We start from the raw sequence: 14,852 nt of genomic DNA on the forward strand, positions 1-14,852 counted from the left end.
TGGAAGAACTGAACCAAGGCCAAATGTGAGGCTGTTTTTTCTGTTTTCCCAAAGTATTGTCCCACAGCAGAACTGGATATGCATTTACAGGTCCCCAGTGCCCACATTTTAGGGGTTCCCTGAAGAGATCTGGGTCCTGGTCCTGCTTCCAGACTCAGATATGACACAAGACCAAAGGCAGAGTGTGGCCATGGAGAAGGGGCGTGGAGGTGAAGGAGCAGGCATCCAGCCTTAGCAAAAGGCCTGAGAAACATCTGAATTAGATAAGCGTGGTCTCTGGGCTGAGCAGGAAGGGAAGGCATGACATGGCAGAGCCTGCTTGCTCATCCATGATCAGGGTTTTCCTCTTGCGCCCCACGCCTCAGCCCCACTTCTCAGCCCTTCCTAAGTGAACTAGCCATCGTGGGACAGTGTGGCAGTGAGCCCATGGTCTGCACCTTGCCTGTTTCCCTAGGCTGCTCCAGTGGTATTCCCAAGACACCTGCAGGGCTGTGCTGGGGGTCTCCCAAGTGCTTCCCACGGAGTGGGAGTGTCTCCTGGGAAAACCTGACACTGTAAGGATATGAAAAAAATCATTGGGGATCCGACTGTCCCACTGTTCCCACACCCGTCACTGCTGGTGGTGGCGGGCAGGGGATGGAAGAACGGTGCGTGGTTCACAGCCATCAGCCTGCCCTTTGTGTGACCCTCCGGATGCGTCTTGTAGGCTAGTGGCATATGTACACTTTGTGTGTTACCTGTCCTAATGACATGTGCTCTGTGTGATTGAACCGTTAGTGGCACAAACACCTTGCATGAGTGCGCGCGCGCACAGTCACGCACATGTGTGCACAGAATACAGTGGAACAGAGTTAAAAGCTTAACTCCTTAAAGTGAGTCCCTTTTGCTTTCCTCTTTATACTATGATCCCCCCCTGGAAAAGTCATTTGATTTGGGGATAGAAAGGGTCCAGAGTATATCTTCCCTGAGAGATTCTCTGAAAATTAAAAGGTGTATATTCTTTTCTTCTCTTGGTCAAAACAAACCAAAACTGGAAAAAGAAAGACCATGTTCATAACTACTAAATGACTGTCCTGTTCCTAGTTAGAAAAATTCTTTTCCTTTACTTGGCCTTCTCTGTGTTAACTTTTAGTGTTAGAATGTAGAAATCTAATTATTTAGACCACATTATAAGTGACTATAATTTGCTTCAAGTACATACATTTACTGCTTCCCTCAGTAGTCCCAAAGCCAATCAGATTGAAATTATCTTCTTAATCTTGCATGTGATCAGTTGAAAACCCCAGGGCTCTAAAAATTAATTGTGACCACTTACCCGAAATGTCATCTTCACTTGGAAGAACTGAACCAGGTTTCTGTAGGAATCTTGACTGTAGCTCCTCACTTTGCTTGAAACCCACCTCTGTCCATTTGTGGGCATTAAAACCCAAGCCTCAAGATTACCAAGACCATGAGCCCCCAGGACAGTCATAGTTCATGCACTTAGTTTTCTGCCTCTTAGTTCCTTTTTTGTTTTCGGACTGTGGAAAAATCCTCTAGTTTTTAGGCACTTGGGGTTTCTGTTTTATCCTGGAGTTCTGGGCATCTGGAGGCTTTTCAGACGTCTAGGCCATGACATTGCTTGAAAGAGGAGGTTAAGAGGGGTTTCATCACATCCCGTGTCGACAGTCAGTATCCTCAGGCTGCCTGTGATCTTATTCTCAGAGCATCCTGGGAGTTCCAGGAGTCATTAAACAATAGTTTCCTCTAGAGCTGGAAACAGTTCTTTAAGAATGGACACTTCCTTGGGATATTGAGGCAGGATGATTATAAGTTCAAGACCAGCTTGGGCAATTCAGCAAGATCCTGCCTTAAAATAAAAAAAGGGCTGGAGCCCATCAGTGGGTAGAGCACTTGTCTGCCATGTGCAAGGCCTTAGGTTCAATCCCCAGTACTGCAAACAGAGAGAAAAGAGAAAAAGTTAAAGGAAAAAGGGGAAAAAATGAAATGAGAAGTTCCTCTATAGGAAAGTATGGCAAAATGGGGTGATGTGCTCCTACTGTGCACCCATTTATTTGGAGCACTTTGAATTTCTTGCATGCCAAGGGCTGACATCTCTTTCCGTTGTGAGTATCATCAGTGGTTGCAGGTACAGGAAGACACCTGTATATTTTACAAAAGATAAAGATCTCAGGCAATTTCCAGGTGCCTTTCCACTGGGTGTATCTACCTGCCTCCCCATCTTAGGGAATCACTCATCTGCTCAACAGACAAGCATTTGGAGCAGAAATATAGCCTTCATTTAAAGTAAATAACAAGTAGGCATGGCAGCACAAGCCTGTAATCCCAGAGGCTTGGGAGGCTGAGGCAGGAGGATGGCAAGTTCAAAGCCAGCCTCAGCAACTTAGCAAGGTCCTAAGGGCCTAAAATTACAAAAGGGCTGAGGATATGGCTCAGTGGTTCAGCGCCCCCGAGTTCAATCCCCAGTGCCAAAACATAAATACATAAAGTGATAATATTTGAAGGAAGCTTTTGCAGTATGACGCAGTTCAGATATTTTGCCCTACCACGCACGCTTTAGATGCTAGCTTACTCTCAATAGAAACACGGCCTCATGTAACTATGCTTCCTTCCCGATGAAGTGACAGATTGGCCAGCATGTGATGAATCTGGGTTGTGTAGACAAAAATACCAGGTATCCCAGCCAAGGCATACAGTTTGCTGTGAATCATCCACACCAACTTCAGGACAGTTAGAGTCACAGAACAATTGCTCAGTTCCTTCCTTCATTTTCACAGTGTGGACCTGGCTCCAGACCCAGGAGTGAAGCAGCAACTCTAAGAAAGCAGAAACATTATAAATAACCCAGAGAACCCTTTTATAACAGCAACTGCCCGCTGATTTTGTGGCCTAACAGCTTGAGCAGAAAAGGATATAAATACAATATTGTGCAATGACTAATTACTCAAAGCTTTGTGCCTCAGCAGAAGTGGAACCTGTGGTTGATGTTAATGTTATCGAATGCCTTTGCTATTTAATAATCTGGTAGCTTTATATTATCTAGCATGGAATTTTCACAGAGAACAATGATTTTATTTCAAGTACCTCTCACTGAAATAAAAAAGCAGCTGTTAAAAGATGAACATTTGGCAGAAGATGTTTTAGCAAATCTTGGAAGATACTAAATCATATTGGATTAACTGTTTTCTGTGTAGAAGAGTGGAGTCACAAAGAAAAAAGACTGCTGACCACAGAAGGCAAGGCCAGTCTTTAGAACCAGTGAATCACTAAAGGACATTTTAGTTTTAAGTGCCATTTATTCACTGATATGTTAAGTTATTTATATACAGAGCTTTCATTAATGTTGCCTGAAGAATGGGCCCTTTTTTATTCCATTTTTAGCTCGTACTCAAGACTCCTTTTCTCATTCATTAATTAGAGAGTAAATTAATCCACCACAGACATTTGGGGCAGAATGGGGGTTTGAGCCAGTTTTCAGTCTCCACGGGCCATCCTCCTCTGTGGCTCGCCAGACAGCAGAGCAAGAAGGGCTGTGACTGCAGGTGGCGCCTGCCAGCACTGCCCCACGGGCCCTGCCTGCTAACCTGGGGAGGCAGAGAATGTGTGGCCTACCCACTCCAGGTTGACAGTGTCCCTCATATGTTCTTTAGCCAACCACCAACGCAACTAGGAGTGAACCAGTGAGGAGGTGACATCATGACACGGTTGCTGGGCACAGCCAGTTTCAGCCTTAATGTGCCATATTGACAGGGAGGTTTTACATTGTTAATACAGTTGTAAGTAAAACATGAAATCTTCTCTTTTAAATGATCAGGCAGCATGCAAACAGCTTTTCCTCGACTCCTGTTCCTGGCTTGGAGTGGGTGATGGATGAAGATTTTAAATGGAAGGAGGACTCTCAGAGATGACTGAGGATGGATTACAGTGGGGCCCAGACTTGGGCTGAGGGGAGAATGGAGCGAAGGAAAGGAGTCAAGTGGGCATGCCTGCTTGCATACCATTCAGTGATAAGAGACGGTCACCGGGATGCAAGTGTTAACTCAAAACAGCTTCTTCAAAACACTCCACATCAGTGCTAGTGTGACTGGCCAGCTCAGTGCCCATCACCAGCTGATGAAGCTGAGAGTGGACCCTGAGTGGACATAGGCAGGCCCAGATGGAGCCAGCAAATGGCCTCTGTCAGTATGAACCATTGGCTCTCTTGGACCAGGAGCCATTTGTCACCAACAGTGGGGCCAGATCTCTGACAGTCAGCACCTCAGCCACGAGCACTCGTGTGTGAAGGCTGAGGTGCCAAACACTGCATCCAGCAGGGGGGTTCTTTGTCTTTGATTCAGTTTTCGATTAAATCCAAGTGAGGTGATTATTGTGATACCTGTACTCTTGCAAATATACTAAATATGTGTAGGGTACTAATATGTGAGAATCTGGAAGCTCTGGGATGAAGGTTTGTAGAGTTTTTCTTGTTCTACAGTAGTTGAAATTTAATCAATATATTGACAATGGAAAGGCCACTGTCATTTTTAATACCACTTACAGTCTCTTTGGGCAGTGGAAGGTGCCCTGAACCTATCTCAGCCCCACCTTACTTTGATTTTACACTTGACCTCCCATTGATCCTTCTCTGTTCTCATCTATCTAAATGAAAGAAGACTTTAGCCCCATAAACCTCATTCTGGATAGAAATACATAATTCAAGAGTAATACTGATGTCAAAGAAGAAAAGGCACACCAATTTGTGTCAGCATTTGCTGTAAATTAAAGAGGAGTACAAGGAGAGTTTAATGTAATGTAGAGTTGAAATTAAAATAGAACCAATATTTAGGCATTCCTCCGCCTCTTTTTTCCCTGCTGTGACATGAAAGATTGACTTTCTCCCAGCCTAAGTATTAATGTATTTCATTTTTTTTTCTTTTCCACTGGGATTTTTTCCCATAAAATGTTACATGTTTATCAATGGCATCTGAAATTGGACTTTTTCACTGGCTCCATTCTTAATCACAACAGCAAAAACCAGGGGAGGATGGAACCACTTCCCCTCATCCTCCACACCTTCCATGTTTGCAGCAGAGAAAGGACCTCTGCCTGCTCATCTGCTGTCATGAACTATTGATTCCCCTGGATACTGATTCTCTAACGTGTCACCTCCATGGTGTCTTTCTTTTTCCAAAGCTGGAAAATCAAAAGTAGATACAAACATCTCACAGTGTAATGTTGTGTATGGTTCACGGGAATCCTTTAACACACACCCAAGAGTGTCCTCCCCTGTAAAGCAGTCCCAAGGGGAAGCTTCACATTTAGTCCTATGCAACTGCCTTTGTTCAGAACCTGTCCGAGGCTCTTTATTCAAATTTCCACCAGAGCTACTGTTGTTCTTTATATTTGCCCATTGTTTTTGCTCAGTGGTGGAACTCCCCAGCTTGATTCCCCAACTAAATCACTAGAGTTGGTTTTAAGTGATTCAGTCTTTCCAGAAATAAATTCCCCTGAAGAGTGGTTCTCAAAGTGTGACCCCTGATGCCACAGAATAGCAGCCTCCACACCACCTGAGAACTCATTAGAAGTGTAATTCCTGGGGCTAGAGTTGTGGCTCAGTGGTAGGGCGCTTGCCTAGCATGTGTGAGGCACTGGGTTTGATTCTCAGCACCACATATAAATAAATAAAAGTAAAGATCCATGGACAAATAAAAAAAATGTTTATTTATTTATTTAGTGGTGCTGGGGATTTGAACCCAGGGTTTTGTGTTTGCAAGGCAAGCACTCTACCAACTGAGCTATATCCCTAGCCCAAAAGAAAAAAAGGTTTAAAAAAAAAGTGTAATTCCTGGGCCCCACCTTGGATTTAATGGATCAGAAAGCCTGGGGGTGGAGCCCAGCAGCCTTGGGTAAGCAAGCCCTCCAGGCAATTCTGACCAGTGCTCAAGCCTGAGAACCTCTGGTTTAGAAGACCTAAGTTTGCTTCCAGTGAGGATATTCAAAGATATGCTGCAATTTTTGATGATATTCCAAAAAAGTTTCAAAATATTTTTTGGCAAGGATGGAAGATGTGTATGGCCTCCCCAGAGGACTGCTTTAAGGGAGCTGTGCTTCCACCAAAGGCATCCTAATTGTGCCATCTAACCATTGACCCCGAGCCACTTCTTACACTTGATTTCTCATCTGGAAAATCAAAGACTCGCCCTTCTACCTCACAGAATTGTAATGAGATTCAAATGGAATCACATCTGCAAACATGCCCTGTAAGCCGGAGAGTGCTCAGTAAAAGTGAAATTTAAATCCCTCCGCAGGCAGAATCCAGCATCAGGGATGTGAGTGGGGAAAGGCCTGTCGGCCAGATCCACCTTTTGGTCTCCATGGTGCCCTGGTGGGTGGATCCGATTCTGCCATTTCAGCCCAGTTTGAAGGAAAACCATTGCCTGATTAGTGACTACAAGAGGCTAGGAAGTAAAGCCATGCTCAGACATGCTGCTTTTTCTGGGTCTCAGGAAAACTCTGTGAGGATCAGTGAGGGCAGACAGTGTTGTGTGGCTACTAAGGCTCTCATGCCAGTACGCGGCTCACACCAGCCATGCAAGGGTCTCTCCAAAAACCCTCTACTTCAGGGCAGTGCAAGGGAATCTTGACCTTTAAGAAGGAAGTTTAGTGCTACACATTAATCATTACAGAAAACTGAAAAGAAGATCCCTTGAGCCAACCAAATCTATAGAACTGAGATTTACAAACCAGACCAGTTAATGTGTTTGTTCAGGAAGAATGTGGGTAGATTTTTACCTCAGAGATTAACTTTTACGAACAATTTCACCACAGGAATTGTTAAACAGCAAGCTCCTGATGCATTTATAATTTAATTTGAAAACTCTAGTGAACACTTCTGAGCAAGAAGGAAGCTAAGCCTGTTGCCTCAGTGCTTATTAGGAATGAAGTTTTAGTAACACGAAATTGTTCCCACTGGGCCAGTATCAGCTTCACTTTTCACACAAAGTGCCAGCTAAAATCAAGAGATTAGGTATGAATATAATTGGTTAATTATGGTTAAATTATTGGTTAATTGTGAAATAGTATGCTCTTGGATAACTCTAGAATTGAAATATGAAATGATTTTACTCAAAAATGTATGTCTATTTAACAAATCTGTAGAGACAGCAAAGATTAGTGGTTGCTAGGCCTGGGGGTAGTGGGAAGAATGGGGAGTGACTGTTAATGAGTGTGAGGTTTCTTTTAGGGGAATGAACACTTCTAAAATAGATTGTGGCGATGGTTGCTCAACCCTGTGACTATACTAAACACGGAACTGTGTGCTTTAAGCGAATGACTCGTAGGGTCTGAATTCTATCTCCAGCCTGTTTTCTGGGGGGAGCTGGGATGTATCTCAGTGATAGAGCATGTGCTTAGCATGCACAAGGCCGTGGGTTCAATCCCTAGAACTGCCAAAAAACAGCAACAAAAAAAGCTTTTTAAACAAATCCAATAGCCAGTAAAGTGTATAGCTGAGGAAAAAATTGTGCCTACTGAAAAGACAAATGAAAATATCAAAACTTTGCTGCATGTTTCATACTTGATTAATTTGAAATACTGATCATTTGAAATATATTAAACCAGAAAATATTTACTTTCTATTAATTAGAGTATTTTCAAAAATGGACTATCTCAGCCTAATAATTGAAATTTAACAATCATAAAGTGGCTGACAGGAGAAGGCAAAGTCATGGACATTTGTGACATAATAGTTTGTCATGTTCCCTACAGATTTATTTAGAATGAAAATCAGCAGCACTTACACAATAATGATACGAAGTCTTGGATTCTCACTGTCCATCTTGATGGTCATAAACTGCTCTGGTTTGGAAAGGTCGAGGTTGGGGAAGGATGTGATCTCATCTTTTTGAGATAAATACATGCTGATAAGAGAAGAGGGAAGATTCAGATGTGAGCTGCGACACTGGGCTCTTGTGTAAGTCGCATCACCTCCCCTGGTCCGTTCGCCAGAGGCCCTCTGTCACATCTGCTCAGGAGACAGCCTCTGACCTTTCCTGCCTTGGGAGGGTAGGCCAGCCACCCTGGTCTTCATCTTCTTGCTAAATTCTGCACTCTGGGCTTGGGCCTTGCCCAGGGCTCACTGGTAACCATGGAGACTATAAACTGAGGCAAACAGGAAAGGAATTGGCTGGGAGCTGTAGGAACTTCTGGCTCAGTGGAAAGAAAGCAGGGGCCACCAGCACCTGCACTGTGTGACTTGCAGCGTAGAGCCTGCTGGTTAGGCCTCTTCGTGCACCAGAAGACCTGACTGGGCCACTGGCGGTTCTTTGGGATAACAGACCTTACTTCGATGTTTCTCATCCTTTTTTTTTTTTTTGCCATCATTATCCCACTCCAGCCCCAAGGAGCCTTTTAAGATTTTTCCCCCAATCGCCCTTTCTTCTCCCATAAATATTAATACCACAAATACTACAAACACACACACACACATGCACGCACGCACATTCGGTCGTATACTGTGACCCTTTGAAAGCCACAAATTATTGTAATAACTAAAATTTTTTTTCACACTCTTACCAAGAACCAATTTCCGCCACCTTGACAATGTGGCCTCAATCGAAAATGCACACCCTGTATGAAATGAAGGCTCTGGGCAGGGCCTTCCTGCTCACGCTTGGAGTGAGTGTGAGGGCAGTCACGTAGAAAAGGTGGATCAGATGACCTGATGTCCGTCGCTAACCTCAGGTTCCAGTACTGCTAGAGGAATGTCCCTCCAAAACCACATTGCTCCCACACCATCCGTTCAGCCTGCCTGTCACCCTCAGGGCTCAGCCACCCCCCTCCAGAGTGTTAGCCCTCTGCCCCAGAGAACAGATTGCTGCATCCATCAGCCCTGCCGGGCAGGCAGGTGCAGGGCTCCCACGGGGGGGTGACCCCCTTCCAGGCAGTCCCATAGCCCCACCCAACCCAGCTCTGTGCCTCTGCCCAGAGTCTCTCTCATCATTCACTTTCTGTTCCTTGTCCCCAAACAAAAGAGACTTTCCAGGCTTCCCCAGTCTCACGCTGACTAAAGGGACCTTTATACTTTTCACTATAGATGGTTTCATAGCCTCTCTAAAGGTCCCAGAGTATGTCCCCTGACCCACAAGGGAGTGGATTTCAGAGACCCAAGCACATACAGAGGGCCACTGATGGAACTCTCTGGAGTCTGGCCTCCCTCATAATCAAGGGCTACAGGACACTGTCATCTGCTTCTTCCTGGCCACCCTTGTTCTCCTCTAAGCCAACAAGAGAAAGCTGGTCCCCTTCCCCTAGGATCCTTCAGATGGTGTCCTAGGATGGTGGCCCCCACGTTCCTCAGGACCCTGTCTGGCCCCTTCAGACCCAGGCCTTCACTCTAAAACCATGAGCAAACTAAAGGGCTTCTGAGATGGTACCACCTAGTCTACCCACCTCTGTTGCACACTGGCTCTGTGCTGGGCCCTTTGACGCATATCATCTAATTCAGTATTTATTGCAGCCCTCTAAGGTAGGATCCATTGTACTAATAAAATAAACAGATACAGAAAAGTTGAGTAACCTGCCAGAGGTCACCCAGTTGGTAAGTGGTGAAATCAAAAGACTTAAACCAGGGCTGTCTGACTTAAACCATCGGCTGCATTGTTCCATTTGAGAAAACATCTTCCCAGTTGTGTGAATAGAAATAAAAATGACAGAGGGACTTCAAGGCAGGGAAAGGCAGTGAATTTGCCATTCTTAAGATGAGAGAGCTAACAAAAAGGCATAGACAGGATTTAAAAGCTCTTTCTCTGCCACTTCCCCAAGGTTCACGACTCCATACCTCTTCCTGTGAAGAACGAACCCTTTGAGGACAAAGAATGACTTACTTTCTCAGGCCCAATCAGATACTCCTGCCTCAGCCTCCTGCACCAGGAACAAGGCAGACACCCTCTTCTTAGAACTTGGACACCATATCAGAGCAGGACGGGCCACCAGAGTAACATAAGGGTGAGCGTGGCAGCAGTTGGCATAACCCTCCTTGAACTGTTCTCTCCTGAGGAAATTTTGACTCACACCCAGTGTAGACAGCAAGGCTGACCCTCTAGGTGGGATGCAGGGCCCCAGCATGGGGGTGGAAGATACCAGGGACCCTGGCCGTTTACATTAACTCTCTCCCCGTTTCCTGAATCCCTTGCAAGATCCTTTTTTAAGATGAAATAGTGTGTTGGCTTGGGATTTAGTCATGTTTCATCATTTGCTTTTCCCTGACTTCTAAAACCACAAGGCTGGCTGAGGAATTCGTGGTCCGCAGTATAGGCTCTGAATAGCTTTGTGCAGGGAGAGTCTGAAAAGAAAAGAAAGTGGTGTCTGCGTGTCAGATGGAATGTGTGAGGACATCGGGGAGGAATGCACAGGCTTTAACTGTGAGGGTCCCTGGCGGTGTGGGCTCTGAATCATGCCGCGTGGGCTTGGATTCCTAACGAGTGAAGCCGGGTAATGACATCATTCTTGCAAGACTGTCTGGGGTCTGTTGTGCCGCCTGACACCATCTCACCTTGGGGATTTTCATCACATGGGGGTTTTCCCAACCACCCTTAATGCCCATCATTCCTTCCAACTTGTCCACTTTTCTATCAACTGGAATTGACCAACCAGGCCTTTCACAAGCCTGTCCTGTTGCCTTCCCTCCTCCAGGGCATTCCTGGGACAGAGTGTGCTTCTTGCCTGATCACTTGGCATCCTTCCTGACAGTGTTGAATTCAGTCAGCATGTGTTTCAGCCCTGGGCTGGATGGCACTGGCTCTCAGGATGTGCAGGTGATGAAGACTGTCTTCATATCTTCGGAAAGGAGGGCAGGGAACATGGTGGAGGGGGGCGTACCTAACCTAGGCTGGTGGGCTAGGCAAAAGCACAGTGCTTTGAACATAGTGCCAAGTAATAAATATGTAATGAGTAAGCTAATGCCTGAGTCTTAGAAAGACAAGTACAGGAGTTAGTCCAGGGAAGAGTGCGCAGAGCGATCTCCATGAACAAAAAGACACACAAGTGAGTAGGAAGTAAGAGGTGAAACTGGAAAAGTGGTTCAGGGAGCTATGTGCGCCATGTTAAGGAACTGAAATTATATCCTAAGAAAGATGAGAAACATTGAAAGTGCTTTAGGCATGGAAGTGAGGTGGCCAGATTTGCAGCAGTGTAGAGGACAGATTCCTAGGGTCCAGACCAGAGGTGGGAAGGTAATGGGGTCCTCTGGAGGTGATGTGAACATGACGTAGGGCAGTGTAAGAGTGGAAACAAGAACAGATGGGAGGAGTATTTAGGCTTTAAACGTGGTGAGTATGCAGGACAGAGGAATCCAGAAGACCTCCCATCCCAGGTTTTCAAAATGGTGGTCCCATGACTGACAAGATAAAAAGAAGGCTTTGCCATCAGTTTGGTTGTGTTGCATTAGAGTTGTCTGCAAAAGACATGAGCCTGGTGGAGAGAGTTTACAGGTAGATGCCCAAATCCAAGGATAGAGGAGTCTGGGCTAAAGATACGGATTTATGACTCATCATATTTATAGCAGTTGAGACACCCAGGAAACGATGAGGAATGAGGAGGAGAATGGGCCTACCACAGAGCCCAAGAGAAACCAGTATCAGTGGTGTAGGAGGAGGAAGAGGGGGCCCATGACAAACACAGAAGGAAGGGTCAGAGAAATACAAAGGACCCAGGGGAGTCCTGTTCTGCTCTGTGCTTCTGTGATCAACTTCTCAGTGCCTTTCTCCCTCCTAAAACTTCCACCTAAGCTCCTGTTCATCATACATAAGCTCTTTTGCATCCTTAACTCCCTGTAAAGCCCTCACAGGTGAATGCTGTTCCTGGTCCCAAAACCCATTCATTGCAGTTTCCAGCCATACCTTCTCTGCCCTCCTGTGAAATTTCCTGCATCCTTGAGTCTCATGTAATTCAGGTACAGCACTTCCACCTTGTTTCCTGAACATTCTCTGTTCATCTAAGACTTTGGTATCTACAGCACCATTTTTCTTTCCACCCCAGTGCACCCATCACACAGGATATACCACATCAGTACCATGAGGATGAGCCATTTCCGAATCCCATAGTTCCCACACGCCCTCACCTCTGATGACTCTTCACCTCCACTCAGCCTCTCACTCCAATGATGACCTCCAGGACTGCGTTAATAACCCCCTGGAACTTCTGTCCTGTGGTAATAAACCCTGGATCCTACTCTCTGACCACAGCCAGCTCTCTTGCCTGTTCTACACTCCTCTTACTTTCTTAGCTCCCCTGTCAAGCCCCTCCTGACCTGTCTTCCTTCCTTACCCCGTCAGACTTTGTTTGTTCACCTGAAACATTCTTTCCTGAAACCTTTGTTTCCTTTGAGCTCCTTCTCATCCCCCACACCAGCCCAGGACAACTCTAGTTCACACCCTCTTCTCTGCCTCTGCCCCAAAAGCATGTAGAGGAAAAGGGGCCCCGTACGGAAGAACATCACTAGAGAGTCATGGTCGTGCTCTCTCATGCCTGTCGTCCTCCATCACTATAGAAAACATAAGCCCTTCCCATGTGCAAGAGAGAAAAATTTATCAGAGCCAAAAATCCCAGTCTCTTGTTCTCAAAATAGCTGTCCCACCTGCTCTCTTACTGGACTCACACAGGTGACACTGGTACAAACCTTGACTGCCATTTACCACCTTTTCTGTTACACTGGACAGTTCGTTTAATCTTGAATTTCATTTCCTTGGCTTTAATATAAAGACCCCAAAGGAGTGCTACTGGCCTCTATAGCACTTTGTACTAATCAGAAGACGCCCCTGTGTAGGCTCACAGCTTGGTGTCCGCAGGCACACACTCACCTCTTCAGCTGGGTACCCTCCTACAGTACCACTTGGCATAACCATCCACAATTCAAAAGGTGCCTTCCTTCCTTTCACAGAGTCCTTGCAATAACATGGGAAGCACCGAGCAGAGAGCCTGACTGACAAGGACCTCAGAAAAAGAGCCCCTGCAGACCACTGGGAGCTGGCTTACCACGTCCACCAATGTTCAAGCACTTACTGCCCAGCTCCACAGAGTACCAGTACCAAAGAGCAGATCCCCAAGTGATGAGGAGGGATGGTCAGTTCAGGAAGGGGCCCTGAGAGGGAATGGGGAGGTGGGCACTGACCCAAGAGGACAGTCTAATAGGGGGAAGAAGAGAAAGGAGAAAGCAACCTCTCCATGGTAACACTGACTTGGGGGCTAGCAGCAGAGGCCACCCAGCTGACCCCACACTCCGGCTTTAAGGTGCTATCCCTAGGAGCTCCCATCTCTCAGCTTCTGCCCTTGGAGCATCTCACCAGCTATTCCTGAGTGGCATCCCTGCCCCACCAGCCCTGCTGACTACCTCAGCGCCCCCTCACTCACCCCATTAGATGGCTTAGCAGGCCGTGGGGCATGCTTTGCTGTTCTTTCCAGCTGCCTGTGTGGGTACCACAGATAAGAGCTTCTCAGAACCAAGGAGTGTGAAGGCCCTCAGGAAAGCAGGGTTTTCAGAATGCCATATCCTTTCTGTGAGAGCAGCTCTTCCTTAAGAGGAAATCATTCTGAGAAGCTGACAAATAGTAGCCACACGGTTAATTGTATGAAAGATGGATTATGCCATCACCCCTTTTGGCATAAAAATAATTTTCAGTAAAAGGTTAAATCTATCATGTTGTATCAATGAGAACTGTTCCATTATTCCAAGAATGATTGATTGGAAAGTACTTTACTTACAAGAAAATCACAGTGATACAATACAGCTTCCACTTTTAAAGCACTTACCATTAAAAAAAAATCATACCAATGTATAAAAATAGTTATACTGAAGATGTGAATCAACAGCACTCGAAAGTCTTGTGGTATAAATAGATTCAACAATGGGACTATCAAGGAACTCTGGGCCATGACAACCTAACCTCCATTTTCAGTACCAGAAAAGAAGTAACATGTGGTTCAACCTGGGTCACTTTGGAAGAGATCTTGGGAAGAAAACATGAAGGAACTAGAACCACTAGCTCAGGTCAATTCAAAGCACTGGGCATGGCATTGGGAGAGACACAGGGGACAGAGATATGGTCTCTGCCTTAAAGAGTTTCAAACTGTCCCATGTCACAGGCCTGTACAAAAACCAAACAGGACTATGTATTCAGGGTCCTGAGAAATACCAAGAGAAGCAAGATGCTTAGAGATTGGTGATTCTTTCCTTTGGTCCTTCCTCCCTGCTGCCTGCCTCCAGTAAACATTTACAGGTGGTATAATATGAACATACAGCATGGAATTGACTAGTTCTGGATGCAGGTTTCAGCTCTGCCATTTACTAGCTGATGTGATCCTGCACAAATAATTTAGTGTCATTTCAGGGGGAGTGGAACTGTCATTGTAAAGATGAAATGAAGTCAGTATTATGTATATGTAAATACACACACACACACACACACACACACACACACACACACATATATATATAAAATACCCAGGTTGCTTCCTACTGCAAGTAAACAGTAAAAGCTACCTTACCCTTCCACTCCTCTGCAAGGAGTAGAAGTACTTTTCCATTCCTTTCGTGCTTCAGTTTCAAGGATCTTTTCTGTTGTTGGATGTAATGTGGCTTTTCAGATGGGCCTTCATGTCTCTGACCTGATGGCCCCTGTCAACCAGGTGCCACTCTACATCTTCATGTTTGGGAACTTCATGGTCCAACTGCTGTCTCTTTGTGAGAAAAATATGGAACCCCCTGCATTTCAGTTCTGGTGACGTCAAGACCAGGGCAACTAGGAGTGGTTCCTCAGCAAGCATTAACTGAATGTGCACTGCTGGCAAGGGATTGTGAACTCTAAGGATTCATCCAG

General features: G+C 45.6%; 1 protein-coding gene across 4 annotated transcripts in view; it reads left to right on the forward strand.

Annotated features, from left to right (window-relative positions):
- Positions 1 to 14,852, forward strand: part of Rbks (ribokinase) — an 87,433-nt gene that overhangs the window by 65,660 nt on the left and 6,921 nt on the right. Inside the window, exon 8 of one of the 4 annotated variants that reach the window (XM_047522117.1) lies at positions 12,917 to 13,439. The exons of the other annotated variants lie outside the window; for them this stretch is intronic. Coding sequence (XP_047378073.1) covers positions 12,917 to 12,958 — 42 coding nt within the window. The 3' untranslated portion in view covers positions 12,959 to 13,439. Of the gene's footprint in view, positions 1 to 12,916; positions 13,440 to 14,852 lie in introns of those variants that run through there. 4 annotated transcript variants of the gene reach the window in all.

This window comes from Sciurus carolinensis, chromosome 13, assembly GCF_902686445.1.
Source record: "Sciurus carolinensis chromosome 13, mSciCar1.2, whole genome shotgun sequence".
In the NCBI taxonomy this organism is placed as follows: Eukaryota; Metazoa; Chordata; class Mammalia; order Rodentia; family Sciuridae; genus Sciurus; species Sciurus carolinensis.